The sequence below is a fragment of the Zingiber officinale genome, chromosome 3B (assembly GCF_018446385.1).
Source record: "Zingiber officinale cultivar Zhangliang chromosome 3B, Zo_v1.1, whole genome shotgun sequence".
NCBI lineage: Eukaryota > Viridiplantae > Streptophyta > Magnoliopsida > Zingiberales > Zingiberaceae > Zingiber > Zingiber officinale.
The window spans coordinates 107366121-107379947 of NC_055991.1; the positions used below are offsets into that span (position 1 = coordinate 107366121).

The 13827-nt window shown below is 38.6% G+C and overlaps 1 protein-coding gene across 1 annotated transcript; it reads right to left on the minus strand.

Moving 5' to 3' along the window:
• Positions 1-8151: 8151 nt before the first annotated feature.
• On the minus strand, positions 8152-12217 carry LOC121967236 (transcription factor UNE12-like). The gene is made up of 7 exons (XM_042517333.1): positions 11854-12217; positions 11621-11710; positions 10968-11087; positions 10349-10414; positions 9997-10062; positions 9028-9102; positions 8152-8729 (listed from the first exon to the last, which is right to left on the minus strand). Exons 1-7 carry the CDS (start codon positions 12052-12054, stop codon positions 8502-8504), a joined length of 846 nt encoding a protein of 281 aa, XP_042373267.1. The 5' UTR covers positions 12055-12217; the 3' UTR covers positions 8152-8501.
• Between the last annotated feature and the right edge of the window lie 1610 nt (positions 12218-13827).

The following is a 13827-nucleotide window of genomic DNA, read 5'->3' on the forward strand; positions in this document are numbered from 1 at the left end:
ATCCGTTGTTGCCAACGTCTGAAGTTTTGCCCGTAAAATTTCTCGGGTCTAGCACTAGCCTCATCAGATCCTATTACCCTATCATTCATCATGTCTATTGATACAGGCAATAAATTCTCTAAGAATGTTGTAAATAATAAAGCAATACAAGCAGTATTATATTTGCACAAAAATAAGCATGCAATAGACAGATAAATAAAGGAGTAGGGTTTAGAATATAGTTATCCGGTTGAAGCGTCGGCACGCCGACTGTCCTTAGAGAATTTATTACCGCCTCACGGTGCAAAGGCTCTCCGGCAAAATTCCCCCAAGATCCGACAACCGCTCGTCTCGTCCGTAGGTGCACTCCAAAACGGACGCGACACTCGGACCTAACCTCAGATCGCCGGAAGACCAAGCCTCAGGACAAGAAAGACGAGAAGAAAGCAGAAAGAATCGCACAGAGAAGGGAGAAAGCTCGAGGCTTGAGTGAAGAATAGAGGTGCTGCAAGTCCCCTTTTATTCACTCTGAGAAGGTACGAAGCACTGCTTCGCTAGCGAGGAAACGCGCCTCAGTGTCGCGTCCGCGTCCCTTCCTCACGCGCGGAACAAAACCGAAGTCCGCGTCCCTTCCTCACGCGCGGAAGCGGAACCAAACTCTGGTTTGGTTTTGGTTCAGACCGAACCAGAACCGGAAACCAAACTGGAACCAAACCAGCAAAAACAGACGCCCGGTTTATGGATTTCCGGCTCGAACCCCCCAAATCCACTCGATTTGGGCTTGGCCCGCGCATGCGTGTAGGTCCTCTTATCATTGCTAAGCAAGGATGGAAGGGCTTCCTATATAAGCCCTTCCAAGCTTCTCCACTTAGCAATGTGGGACTAAAAACACTACAAAAAATGCTTTGAATTTAAAACAAAATTCAACAAAAGATCCCCAAAAAAATTAGCATTTGTATTAATAGGGTTCCGTAGCACCTCTCTTGTGGATTTGATAGCTTTTCTAATGTAGATGATGACACCCATGCCAATTCCATATATGTACCATGGAACACCAACTATTTGGGGTGGGCTACATTGATATTATCCATTGATTTCTTATATATCCTATTCAGTGTCTCCACATATCCAATCGTAATTATAACTATTGGAATGCCCGATGAACAAAAGTTTTTGCATAAGGTTATTTTCAATATGCGTTCCTAGTTTTTGAGTTTGCACCCAGTTAGTCACAATTGTTTCACTTTAAGTGCTTAATGGTCCATATTGAGGGTAGGCTAAATTTTAAGGTTTCACTAGTGATTTTTCACTATTATTTTGTCCACCTTTTTGTTAATGATGTTAGCAAAACGTCCTTCGTTTGTTCCTATTTATGAACACACTGCAAATTCTTCTTCCTGTAAAGCTAGCAGCAAGGAAAGACTGCTATAGAACTACTTGTGTCTCTTGTTCCTTTTCTCTTTTTCTTATTTTTCTAAAACCTTCCAAATCCCAAACCAGAATCGTAATAATTTTCGATTTGGTTGGTCCAAGTAATTTGACCTGGTTCCTTTAGATTTGTATAATCTCTAACTGATCCTCTCTTCTGAAAACTGCAACTGCATTATTCTCAGCTCTCCTCCCTTCTCCAACTCCTCTACCTCCTCTATCTCTAGTTTTAATTTTAACCCAATTCATGGTGTATCCTCCTCTCCCACTCCCTTCTGCACTCGTCTCTCTTCCAGTCCATCACCACCTCTATCTATCGTAGAAATACTTACAATAGGGGCTTTAACATCTTTATATTTAAATTAGCAGTTAGATAAGCAAGAATGTAGTAATATATTAAAATGAGATTTGATGGGTTCTGATTTTTTTTCCTTCAACATTTCTTGTATACATAGTTTTTAGTGTTTATTTTGATAAACTCTTCTTCGGCTGAAACATGAACTCAATGTTTTATTTTAACTTCTATGATGTTATTATAAGCTATTTTTTATACAATACTACTTTCTTCTGGTTATCTAATTGAGTTTTTTTTTAACCTCAATCGAACTAGAACAATCACTAATTCCTGATTACTAGTTTTTGAGAACACTTGGTCATAATTAATAGTCATTCCATTCCATGCTAGCTTTCGACTTTGATTTGTTGTCTCATCTCTTATCTCTTCTTCAATAGCAAGTTGCTCTTCCTTCGACAATGACTGGTTGTGACAAGATGCTCACTCGTTTGACGATTTGATGAATACAAAATTGGAAAAAAGCATAGATAAACAAAAGTGATAGATCATAGGACAATATAATGACCCTACTCATAGTTGTATAGCTGCCACTGAGTGCACATCTTAATTAAGAACTAAGGAGGTCCGGATAATTAATTTATCTGTAACTGGTCTATTATCTACCCTCTTAACGTAAAATATACTATTGGTTAATCAACATGGACCTTGTTTCAGCTCTATATTTCTTCATCCTGCTCTTTTAGTGGCAATTTGAATCTGATTCTAGCATCTGTACAATACTGATTTTCGAATATTTGGTCGCCCAGATAGATTCTACCAACTTACTACTACTGCTTGATTGCATTTCATGCCAGAGTTGGCTCTTTCCTCAAACATCAACATACTTCCATACTGCAGCTTACACACTTCTCTGACAGTTCCTCTTATGTTTCTATCTTATAGATTTTAGATGACAAAGATACAGCAACTGTTGAAGATGGTGGAACAACTTTCAGAGATGTAGGCTGGTGCTTCTTCAAAGGCTTGTATTTCTGCCTTTTGTGTGGATGTGTTTCTTTTATTTTTGTTTGCGATAAGTTTTTTATGTTGGCTTGATTTGCCTGAGGGTTTACTTTTAGACACTTTTTTTCTGCCTTTCTTTCAGAGTGATTTGCAAGAGTGATTGTTGTGTGACATAAATAAGTTTACATTGTAAATTTTCTTTTGTATAACACATAAATCTTATTTCTCCTTTCCTCATTCAATCACTATAAGAGTAATAATTGCCCTCACGGATTGACACACTTGGTACTTGTATGTGGTATTGTTGAAGTAGATTATGGAGTCAATTCTTAGCGTGTGTGAAATGCATCGTGAGTCACCTAACCCCATTCAAAGGACTTGGGCGAAGCTCTCTATAATTTATCTCCCTTTCAGATTGCATGGGATAGTCTTGAAATGATCTCGCCTTTTACTTAACTATAGGAGTAATAATTCTTGTGGTGTGATATTAATCATGTCATAAATGAGTAAGTTAATAAAAAACGTACATGAGAACAAAAAAAATTAATATATTTTTTAAAAATATATAAGTATTAAGTTAAACACTTTATAAATTAATTTATATACTAAGGAACTGCAGCAGTATTCTTAAGCCGGTCTCATACATATGGTGTTGGAACCCCAAGGTATTTTGATGTGATCAAACAAGCTAAGTTAGGTCCTACGTTTGTTTAACCCTTGTGTCTAAGCGTGCAGGAGCTTAGGAACACAGGAAGTCGAGCGGAAGACGCGTCTAGCGAGAAGGACGGCACGGGGAGAGAGCCGACGGGCTCGGTGCGTCCGAGGGACGAGGTGTCCGCGGAAGAGTACACCGGTGGACGAGAAGAGCGTGCGCGACGCTCGAGGGACGAGAAACCGGGAAGGAAGGCTGCTCGAGAAGAAGGCCGGAACATGGGTTCGGGTGAGCCCTATTCCGAAAGGCCGAGATCACCCAAACTAGCGGAGCCGGAGCGAACAGACCCGGACCAAGACGAGCCGAACTGAGACGAGCTGAACCGGAGCAGAGAGCCTGGACCAGAGTCAACTTTGTTGACTCGCGCGGATCAATTCCGGCGCCGGTTCATATTTGACCAGATCGAAGCTGATCGCGAGCTGACCGTTGGGGGATAAAATTTATCCCCCCGGGGGCGCCCGGAACCCCTTCCAGGCGCCCGGACCAGTGCTATAAATAAAGTACTGATCCGTACATTCGAAACAACCAACTTGTAATCAATTCCTTCTGTGCTTTCAATTCTGTTCTTTTCATTTGTGCTGTCAACGTTGTAAAGAGGCTACTCCGCCCAGAGGAGAATCAGATAGTGCGCTTACATTCCTTGGATTAACAATCCCCTGATTGCAAACCAAGTAAAACTCTGGTGTCTGTTTTTCTTTACTTAGTCTCTTTTATTTATTTATTACAAGTGTTCATTATATAGTTGAAATCCGAGAAAGGTTCAAGTTTTATTTTGTAGGGCAATTCATCTCTCCCCTCTTGCCGGCCTCCAAAGGGACCAACAATTGGTATCAGAGCAAGGCGCTTCAGGAGGACTAACCGTCGATCGAAGCAACAAAGATGGCCGGACCAAGCATTGTTCCACCAAAATTCGAGGGGAACTTCGCAGACTGGAAGCGTCGTATGGAGGTATTCCTAAAAATAGATTTTGAAATTCGGTTTATTATGAGATATGGTTTTGTAGCTCCAATAGATAAAGATGGAAAAGAAAAAGAAGAGAGCGATTGGACAAAGAAGGAGCAGAATGAGTCGGGAGCAAACAGTCGTGCGGAACATCACCTGCTGAGCGTGTTACCGCCTCAAGAGGTCAACCGCATCAGAAACTATTTATCTGCTAAAGAACTTTGGGAGAAGTTCTTGGAATTCCACGAAGGCACGTCCGAAGCGAAACTCGCTAGAAGGGACATCCTCCGCAATAAACTGATGAACATCCGTCTGGAGAAAGGTGAGAAAGTAGCCGGTCTACATGCAAAGGTAAAAGAACTAGTTACTGGTCTCGAAAACCTTGGTGAAACGGTAACAAACCGGGACACTATACGCTACGCGCTCAACGCGTTTCCAAGAACTTCGGAGTGGACATCAATCGTCGATGCTTACTACATCTCAAAAGACCTGGAGGTAAGTACTTTAGAAGAGTTGTTTTCTACCCTTGAATTACACGAAACTAGATACGCAGAGATATCAAAGGACACAACCCAGACTATGGCGCTGAACGCAACCAACAAGGATGAACTAGAGTCAGACTCCGAAGACGATCAAGAAGCGTACATGGTAAGAAACTTTAAAAAGTTTTTTAGATCTAATAAATTTAAAATGCAGAATAAAAAGAATAAAAAAGGTAGAAGAAAGGTACGGTGCTACCAGTGTCAGAAGGAGGGACACCTAAGGGAAGACTACCCAGAACTCAAGAAGGTCAAAATGAAGGCACCTAAGAAACACAACCTAAAAGCAACTTGGGACGACACCTCTTCAACCGAATCAGAAGCTCAAGAATATGCCGGGATAGCACTGATGGCAAGCTACGAAGGACAAAGTACATCAGAACCCAGCATCGATGAAGGGGGAGCGACCTCAGATGGAAGTAGCGAAGCAGGGGGAGATTCAGGCTTCAAGTCTGATATGGTAAGTGAGGTATGCCTCTTACCCCCTGATGAACTTTACTTTGGTATCAAAGCTATGACTAAATCCATGTACAAATTAGAAAATAAAATTTCCAAATTAGAAAATGAAATTTTAGAAACAAAGAGAATTTTGGCAAAATCATGTCTTATAGAGGATTTTGAAAAATTGAAAATGAAAAACTAAAAGAAGAAATAGAAAGATTGAAAAAATCTAATGGTTCAAATATTTCTACTTTTAGGAATTATAGAGGTTTAAATTAGTATTATAGATTTCATCAAAGTCAAATTAGAAATATATCAAAAATCTATATACCTAGGAAATACTTGGTTAATCCTATAGGTAGGAACCTCTACTGGGTTCCAAAAACCTGTTTAATTTAAAATTAAAGTCAGACTTAGCATTTTCAGCAAGGAAATTAAACAACTAATTTCTTTATGAGGCTTTGTCTAAGGAAGTGGTTGTTGCTCCAATAACCAAGAAGGCCTAGTGCCTCGCCACGACCTGGAAGCCAAGTATCGAAATGAAAAGTTTAATTGACTAACTGAAAAAGCATTAATTTAAATTACTTAATGCTTTAAAAGAGTTATTCATTTGTGTTAGAAAATATTTTTAAAAAAAAATTTGGAAATTTTTTATCTTAGAAATTTTTATGAAAATTGACTTAGAAATCTTAGAATTTTTTTTATGATAATATTGCCTTATAATTTTTTCTTAAAATTGACTTTTTTCTTATGAATATTAACTTAGAATTCTTTTTAGTTAGAAAAGTTTTTTTTTGGGAATGTTAAAATAAGTTTCAAACTTAAAATTTTATTAACAATTATGACTGTTTTTTTTTCTGAAAAATGTTTTACTTAAATTTTTCTCGAAAGAAAAATTCTGAAGAGTGTCTTTACTTAGACATTTTTTTTACACTCAAAGTTTTTTTTGAATTTACCTTAGACTTGTTATTATAACCCCAATTTTTATGTGATCAAAGGGGGAGAAGTATGTTAAGTCTAGGGGGAGGTTATATAATTTTTCATTTAAAAAATACTTGGACTTATTTGAATATAAATTGTTTTTATTGTATATGGTTATCCTAACTTAACTTGGGTTGCTCACATCAAAAAGGGGGAGATTGTTGGAACCCCAAGGTGTTTTGATATGATCAAACAAGCTAAGTTAGGTCCTGCGTTTGTTTAACCCTTGTGTCTAAGCGTGCAGGAGCTTAGGAACACAGGAAGTCGAGCGGAAGATGCGGCTAGCGAGAAGGACGGCACGGGGAGAGAGCCGACGGGCTCGGTGCGTCCGAGGGACGAGGTGTCCGCGGAAGAGTACACCGGTGGACGAGAAGAGCGTGCGCGACGCTCGAGGGACGAGAAACCGGGAAGGAAGGCTGCTCGAGGAGAAGGCCGGAACATGGGTTCGGGTGAGCCCTATTCCGGAAGGCCGAGATCACCCAAACTAGCGGAGCCGGAGCGAACAGACCTGGACCAAGACGAGCCGAACTGAGACGAGCTGAACCGGAGCAGAGAGCCTGGACCAGAGTCAACTTTGTTGACTTGACAGGTCCGGGCGCCCAGGGGTTCATATTTGACCAGATCGAAGCTGATCGCTAGCTGACCGTTGGGGGATAAAATTTATCCCCCCGGGGGCGCCCGGAACCCCTTCCAGGCGCCCGGACCAGTACTATAAATAAAGTACTGATCCGTACATTCAAAACAACCAACTTGTAATCAATTCCTTCTGTGCTTTCAATTCTGTTCTTTTCATTTGTGCTGTCAACGTTGTAAAGAGGCTACTCCGCCCAGAGGAGAATCAGATAGTGCGCTTACATTCCTTGGATTAGCAATCCCCTGATTGCAAATCAAGTAAAACTCTGGTGTCTGTTTTTTTTTACTTAGTCTCTTTTATTTATTTATTATAAGTGTTCATTATATAGTTGAAATCCGAGAAAGGTTCAAGTTTTATTTTGTAGGGCAATTCATCTCTCCCCTCTTGCCGGCCTCCAAAGGGACCAACATATGGATGGTGGTAAATGTGAAAATATGGATGGTGGTAAATGTAAAAAAATCCAAACTGATAGAGATCCAACAAAAGATGATGAAATTTTTCGTTAAAATTTAATCCCAGACCTCTATCATCATTTTGCCCATGTACCCACCATGAAAGCTAGTGATTGTTGTTATGGAAAATGAATTATTTCATATTAACTCTTTTAGATTGGGTCATATCTTTTTTTTTTTTAAGATTTTATCTCTTTAAAATTGATATCGTGTAGAGGAAGGTTTTTTAACAAGATTTAGGTTTTTAGCATATTAGCTATTATGCTATTGTTTTAAATATAAAAGATTTTATTATCTAATATATTATTAGGTATATTAATACTCTGTAGAAAAAAAAATAATTTTATTCAAACATTATATAAGTTTATTAAAATATCATCTAGCATATGATATTTTTAATTTAATATTCATCAGGTTACATTGTTGATGACATTAGGTACATATTTTTCAATAAAATGATTAACTATATAAATATTAGTAATTTTTAAAAGAGTTTTGCTCTATGCGATAACACAATCACGCCCACTACCATTACTAGATGTGATCATGAACAAGGAAATGAACCAATAAGATAGCAGGCTTGAAGATTTTCCATGGATCTTTGTCCCTCTAATGGTTTGAGCAAACCCTAAAGTTACAAAGCACTATCATGGTACACATCCACTAGAGAAAAAAAGAAGGCATTTGATCAGCCACCATTTGACTCGCACCGCTGTGTCGCACTCAACCAAAGCATCGTCATCACCTTCATCAATAATAAGCATTTTACCTCAAACTTTCTATGAAACATCATGTTCAACCAAACACATCCACTACACAAAAGCAGCCCACCACAAAAGGGCACGGTCAGTGCGCTAGATCACCCAGAAAGTAAGATCAGGGAAGACCTTTTCTGAGTGACCTAGTGCATTGTAAGATTTGTGGATTTGAGTTGACTACTTCATCACCATATGCTCGCAATCATATGGATCTTGAGGGGGAAAAAGGAAGAGAATTACATTATTTGCCGTCTACTGAGGAATCTTCGGCATCATGATTGTTAGGATGATGTAAGAATGAAGTCCTACGGGTGTGCAGTCACAGTCTATTGCTTTTGTTATGAAGGTGTGTTGGGTTCATGTTTGACTGATTGGGCTTCAGGCTGGTGCGTGTCATAGATCGCCATAGCAAGCGAAATCGGCATCATGCACAGAGCTTTGGACTGCAGGAACTGCATTGCGGCTCCTATATCCTCTTCCATCAGCTTCACTACTTGCCGTTCTGTGCCATCTGTTGACCACTTCTCCCATACATTTTGATGGCTGCCACTCTTGCTGGCCTCCCCCTGAAATGATAAGTGTGACTGATCACCAAATCGAATAACATTACTTTCTAAATTGTCGGCATATTTAAGATACGAAAAGAACCTTATCGGATAGATAATTCACCGCAAACAAACAAGCATACTGGCCGTGTATTTCAGGAACTAGAAGAATACATGTATCATGCTACGAAAAACATTCCACCCGACCAAGTATTTCTTGGCCACATAAAGCTCATAGGAAGTAGTACAACGGAAATAAAGATCAACTACGCGACTATGAAATGAGATAATCTTGCGAGATGCAGGTACTGATTTTTACCTCAACTGATACAGGAACATCAGCTATCAGCTGTGCCACAGCGCCAGCAGCACCCAGCCTACTCATACTTAGAACCTATTTAGATTAAAAAGGTTAGATTAAAAAGGTTAAGGATTGCATTAGATATCGATAACTAAGGCATTAACTGGCTTTCTTGCAAGGCAAAATTGTCACCTGCTAGTGATGCACCAGTACATTTACTAGTGAAAAACCCATGCATAGAGCTCAATGAAAAGAGAACCAAAATCCAGAGAAACATGTCAATATGGCATCATAATGAAATTCAGCTTAATTTTGAATTGTTCAACAGAGATGTAGAAATTATGTAATAATTTTAGCTTAATTTACGCTATTCAACAGAGAGATACAATGAAATATAAGGTGTTATCGTCTATCAATGGATTGTGATTAATTAACATCTACTATAGCTACTAAGTCTTTCAAATTGCACCTATTCTCATAAAAGAAGTCTAATTCTAAAAGATACAATACAAGGTCAAAGCGATGTATGAAACTCCCATCAATGTGGGTCCTGAAAGATCGGATTGTATTGGATCTATTATATACAATCTTACCATGCATTGTAAGAGACTATTTCCGCTACACAATGTGCGAGGTAAACATACAAATGTTGAACGTTGAACCATTTATGAACAGATTCTTTGATTCAAAATTTGAATTGTTGGCACAAATTAATTTAGAATCACTAAAAAAGGAAAAAAAAAATGTATATCACAAGTAAATGGATAGCTTTCTTGACAGAAAATAAACAGAAATAGAAATTACAAAAGTGCAAATTAGTTTGGAGTTTTAGATGTAAAAACACATGGAAAATTAAGTAAATCTCAAAGAGTGCCCTAATCTTTGTTTCGAAGCAATAGTTACTAAAAAAAAACTCTCCAACTTCAATTCAAATATCCACACCATATTGGATTCCAGAAACTTAATTTATCATTAGAGCATACTTACCTTCACTTGCAACCTCAAAAACTTCACATAATCCAAAATCTCATCAAGCATGACTGCTCTATCTGTCTGCACAGGTAAAGTTCACATTAACAAGACTGTAATTCACCGATCGATATCCATCTTTGCTAAACAATGAATTTTATTTGTTAAAAATTGATTTTGTGTTTAAGATAGTCACCTAAACACGTAGAAAGAAAAAAATTTCGGAACAAAAATGTAGAATGCATTCCAACAAAGGCACCAACTTGTCAAAATTGGTTACACAACAATTCAATCTACTCTATCTTCGAGTAACCTTTAAGACAGTAGATCTTTTTTCGAAAAAAAGAGAGAATGAATCTCACGTAGTCACCTTATTAGTGTTCGGTACCAATTCCTGTAGTGCTCTTATTCTTTCCGCTATCCTTTCTCTGCGTAACTGCACATCCAAAAGGTTACAACACAAAATTAACAGGTTGGTACACTTGATAAACTAAAAAGAAATCTTCCTTGTGCCTAAGAAGAGTATGGAAAAGCAATCAAAGATACTTTGTTCATCTGACTGGGTAAAAGAACTAACAGGTTATACCTAAGAAATACCTAAACAATAGACTTGGACTAGATGAACACAAGAAGATTTAGCAATGACTTGCAAAATGATCCTTTATTTTTACAAAGCATCAAAAGACAAGATGTCAAAAACAAGATTAAAAAATCAAAAGTTCGAAAGAAATTTCTTTCTGAAACAGAAAAAACTAAAGAGATACTAATAACAACAAGATTTGACAATTTGATCTCCAAAGTGGTCTAGATAGCATATGACTTCAAGCCAAACAAAGAAAGGCAGGGAAAATCAAACAAGTTATAAAGATCAAAGATCATTACAAGGGGTAGGGGAAAGCTTCATAAAATTAAGAAATTGGGTCTTACAACCTTCAAGTGAAGCAAAGAGTCTAGCTAATAACTGCGCTTCATTTACTTCTAGAACATACCCGCTCAGCAATGCTATGAGGGTCGGTAGCCTGGCCACGCCTTGCTCGCACTTTTGGTCGCGGTGCTGCAGGTTGAGGCATTACAGCAACTCCACCTAGCTTTGGTTGACCATGGAAAACCTGCAAAGGCAGAGGACAATTTCAAACATAACAAAGTAGTCACCAATAAGGCAATAACGAGCTCTCTAACAGTATCAGAAATAACAAGAAAGCAGGCAACGAAACTTAAGACACTCTAAGAGTATCTGAAATAACAAACCACAAAACAAGAACCAAAGAAGATAGACACAGGAGACGAAGCAATACTACAACAATCAGCCATGAGAAACTTCCTTTTTCCTTAAATTCTCCAGCCTCCTCGTCTATTGAGATGCTAATAGGAATCCAGACTTCATGCTTATTAGAGTGCAGGAAACTTTTCAGACTACTAAAAAATTAACAGTTTTTTGGAGATAATTATAGTTATCTATCAATTCAAATTCAGCTATGAAGTGCAAATTTTCACCACCAGCAATACGTACACGCCCATCCTAGAGTAAGACCAGATTCGAATAAGCATCAAATGACAGCGACAGGACTTAGCAGTAACTTAAAAAAAAAAATAGAAATAGGTTACTGAACCGCAAAACAAGGACTGGGAGGAATCAGCGAACCTGAGGAGGGGGGTTAGGTCGAATATGATGCAACTGGATGTGCCCGAATCCAGGAGGAAACAACGCCGCGGATGGAAACGTTTCCCTCTCCTGCTCCAAAACCACAGGAACAAGGTGAGATCCAAGAGAAGGTCACATTTTATCTGAATCAGACAATAAAAATCCTTCCTTTATAATGGTAAGAAAGAAAATGAGTGAGCGGGAGTGGGGTGACGAAATTATTATCCGCTCACCGCCTTCCCGTGTGGGTCATCGTGGAGTCTTTTCCCGCCGGAGGAGGAGCCTTGGTCCAAGCTGAGCCCGAGGGGCAGCGAGCCTCCACCAGCACCCGCGGCGTCCCCGGAGGCGGCGTAGGAAGGGGGCAAGGAGAATATCTGCTCGAAGAAATCGTCGCTGATGCCCTCCGGTGGCGGCGGTGGTGGCTGGTTCGCCATGGAGAGGGCGGAGCTGGGAAGGAAGTGGAATAAGGAAGGATGGAGAACAATATTATATACGAGAAGCGATGAGAAGAGAGGGAACGAGACAGAGAGAGAGAGAGAGAGAAAGAGAAGGAAAGAAGGAAGGAAGGAAGGAAGGAAGGAGAAAGGGTGGCGGGCCAATGCGTGCGAAAAGGCGAAAAGGAGATAAATACTATTTTACCAATATATTTTTATCCTAAAAATTATTTTATATAATTTCAAGATTATTATTTTGCCTACCCCTAAAGTAGGGGTCGCTCATAGGTAGGTAGAATTTTATAATCCCATTTGTATAATAGATGGGTCTATCAAATCTCGTCCATGAATGAATTAGTTTATCCTTTAAATCAAAAAATGCAGTCTAGCTTTCAGGGGTGTAAGTCGTCCGTGAGGCGCTCGATCAAGGTTTAACTTGAGTTTGAAATTAACCCAGCTTGATCCGAGTTTGTTTAATATTCAAATTGATTTCAAATCCATTTTATACTGACTAGTCGAGTCTAGTCTTATCGAGTCAAATTAATTTAATATTTAAAATAATTATTATTTAAAAAATAAATAATAAGTTAAAAAAGGTGTTTACGGCGAAAAGATTTGTATTGGAGGCTTTGTGACTGGTCCTAGTTTGAATCGAAGTCAGCACCAAGCCGGATCTTTTAGACCGCAAAACAGCGATTCAGATAATGCTCCTTTTATATGTATGATGGGATGCATGGTTCTCATTTATAAAAAGGTGGAGTTCAAATCTTTTATTCTCAAATCTATCTGTCATCGTGTCTCACACGTCGTCCAGCCCATTGCCGGCGGCCTTCGGTTGTCATCCCGATCAACACTATAACTCTTGGGGAAGGTGAACCCAAGAGGGTCGTCATCGGCATGATTGACGCCAGAATTCGGTCGGATTTAAACAGTGGCTTAAATCGACGATAGAGGAAAGTCTATTTAGATCCGGCTGGATTCCAACGACGATCGTGTCGATGGTGACTCTCTTGGATTCACCTTCCCTAAGGGTTATAGTATTGATTGGGGTGGTGACCGGAGGTTGTCGATGGTGGGATGAGACAATGAATGAGACATGATGACAGATGATATTGAAGACAGGAGATTTAAACTGAAAATAAGTGAAAATTCATACATCTCCATGGAGATATATAAAAAAAAGAACATACTTTGAACTGCAAACAAACAATAACCTTCTACTAAGAGGCCGTAACCTAATTTATTTCAAGGATCCACGGTGAGAATTATTTGACGTGAATCTTATCACATTTTTTACATTAATGACGATTATTTTCCTCTTTCCTTCACTGCCCCTACCTGTGGGGCCACTTTTCCATTGCAAAAGAATACATTGCATTTTTTAAATTTATTTATTATAAAATAATAAATGGATAGATTTAGTCAACCATTCATTGATTTTTTTTCCCGACATTTTACTAAACAGTGTAATTAAATTTTGGCATTATCCAAATCATATACCCAATTTTTATAATACGTAAATCATGTATTATATTCCGTGTTCTAAAAAGCGTGATTAAGCGCAACTTAAGCGCGCTTAAGCACAAAGTGAGGAAGAAAAATTTAGCTTTAGATGAAAACGGGAAAAAAAATGATCAAAATATATTTGACCAAATTAAGCATGATTAAATGCGCTTAATAGCGCTTAAGCACGATTTTTTATTTATAATTTTAATTGATTTGTAAATTTTTAAATAATATAAAGAAAAAAATTTAGAGAATACGAAGAGACAC

Coding starts and splice junctions, on each gene's coding strand:
- LOC121967236 (XM_042517333.1), bottom strand. CDS start 12,054: ATGGCGAACCAGCCACCACCGCCGCCACCGGAGGGCATCAGCGACGAT. Junction 11,711..11,853: donor ATGACCCACACGGGAAGGCG/GTGAGCGGATAA, acceptor GTTTTGGAGCAG/GAGAGGGAAACGTTTCCATC. Junction 10,415..10,967: donor CTCATAGCATTGCTGAGCGG/GTATGTTCTAGA, acceptor TTGGATGTGCAG/TTACGCAGAGAAAGGATAGC.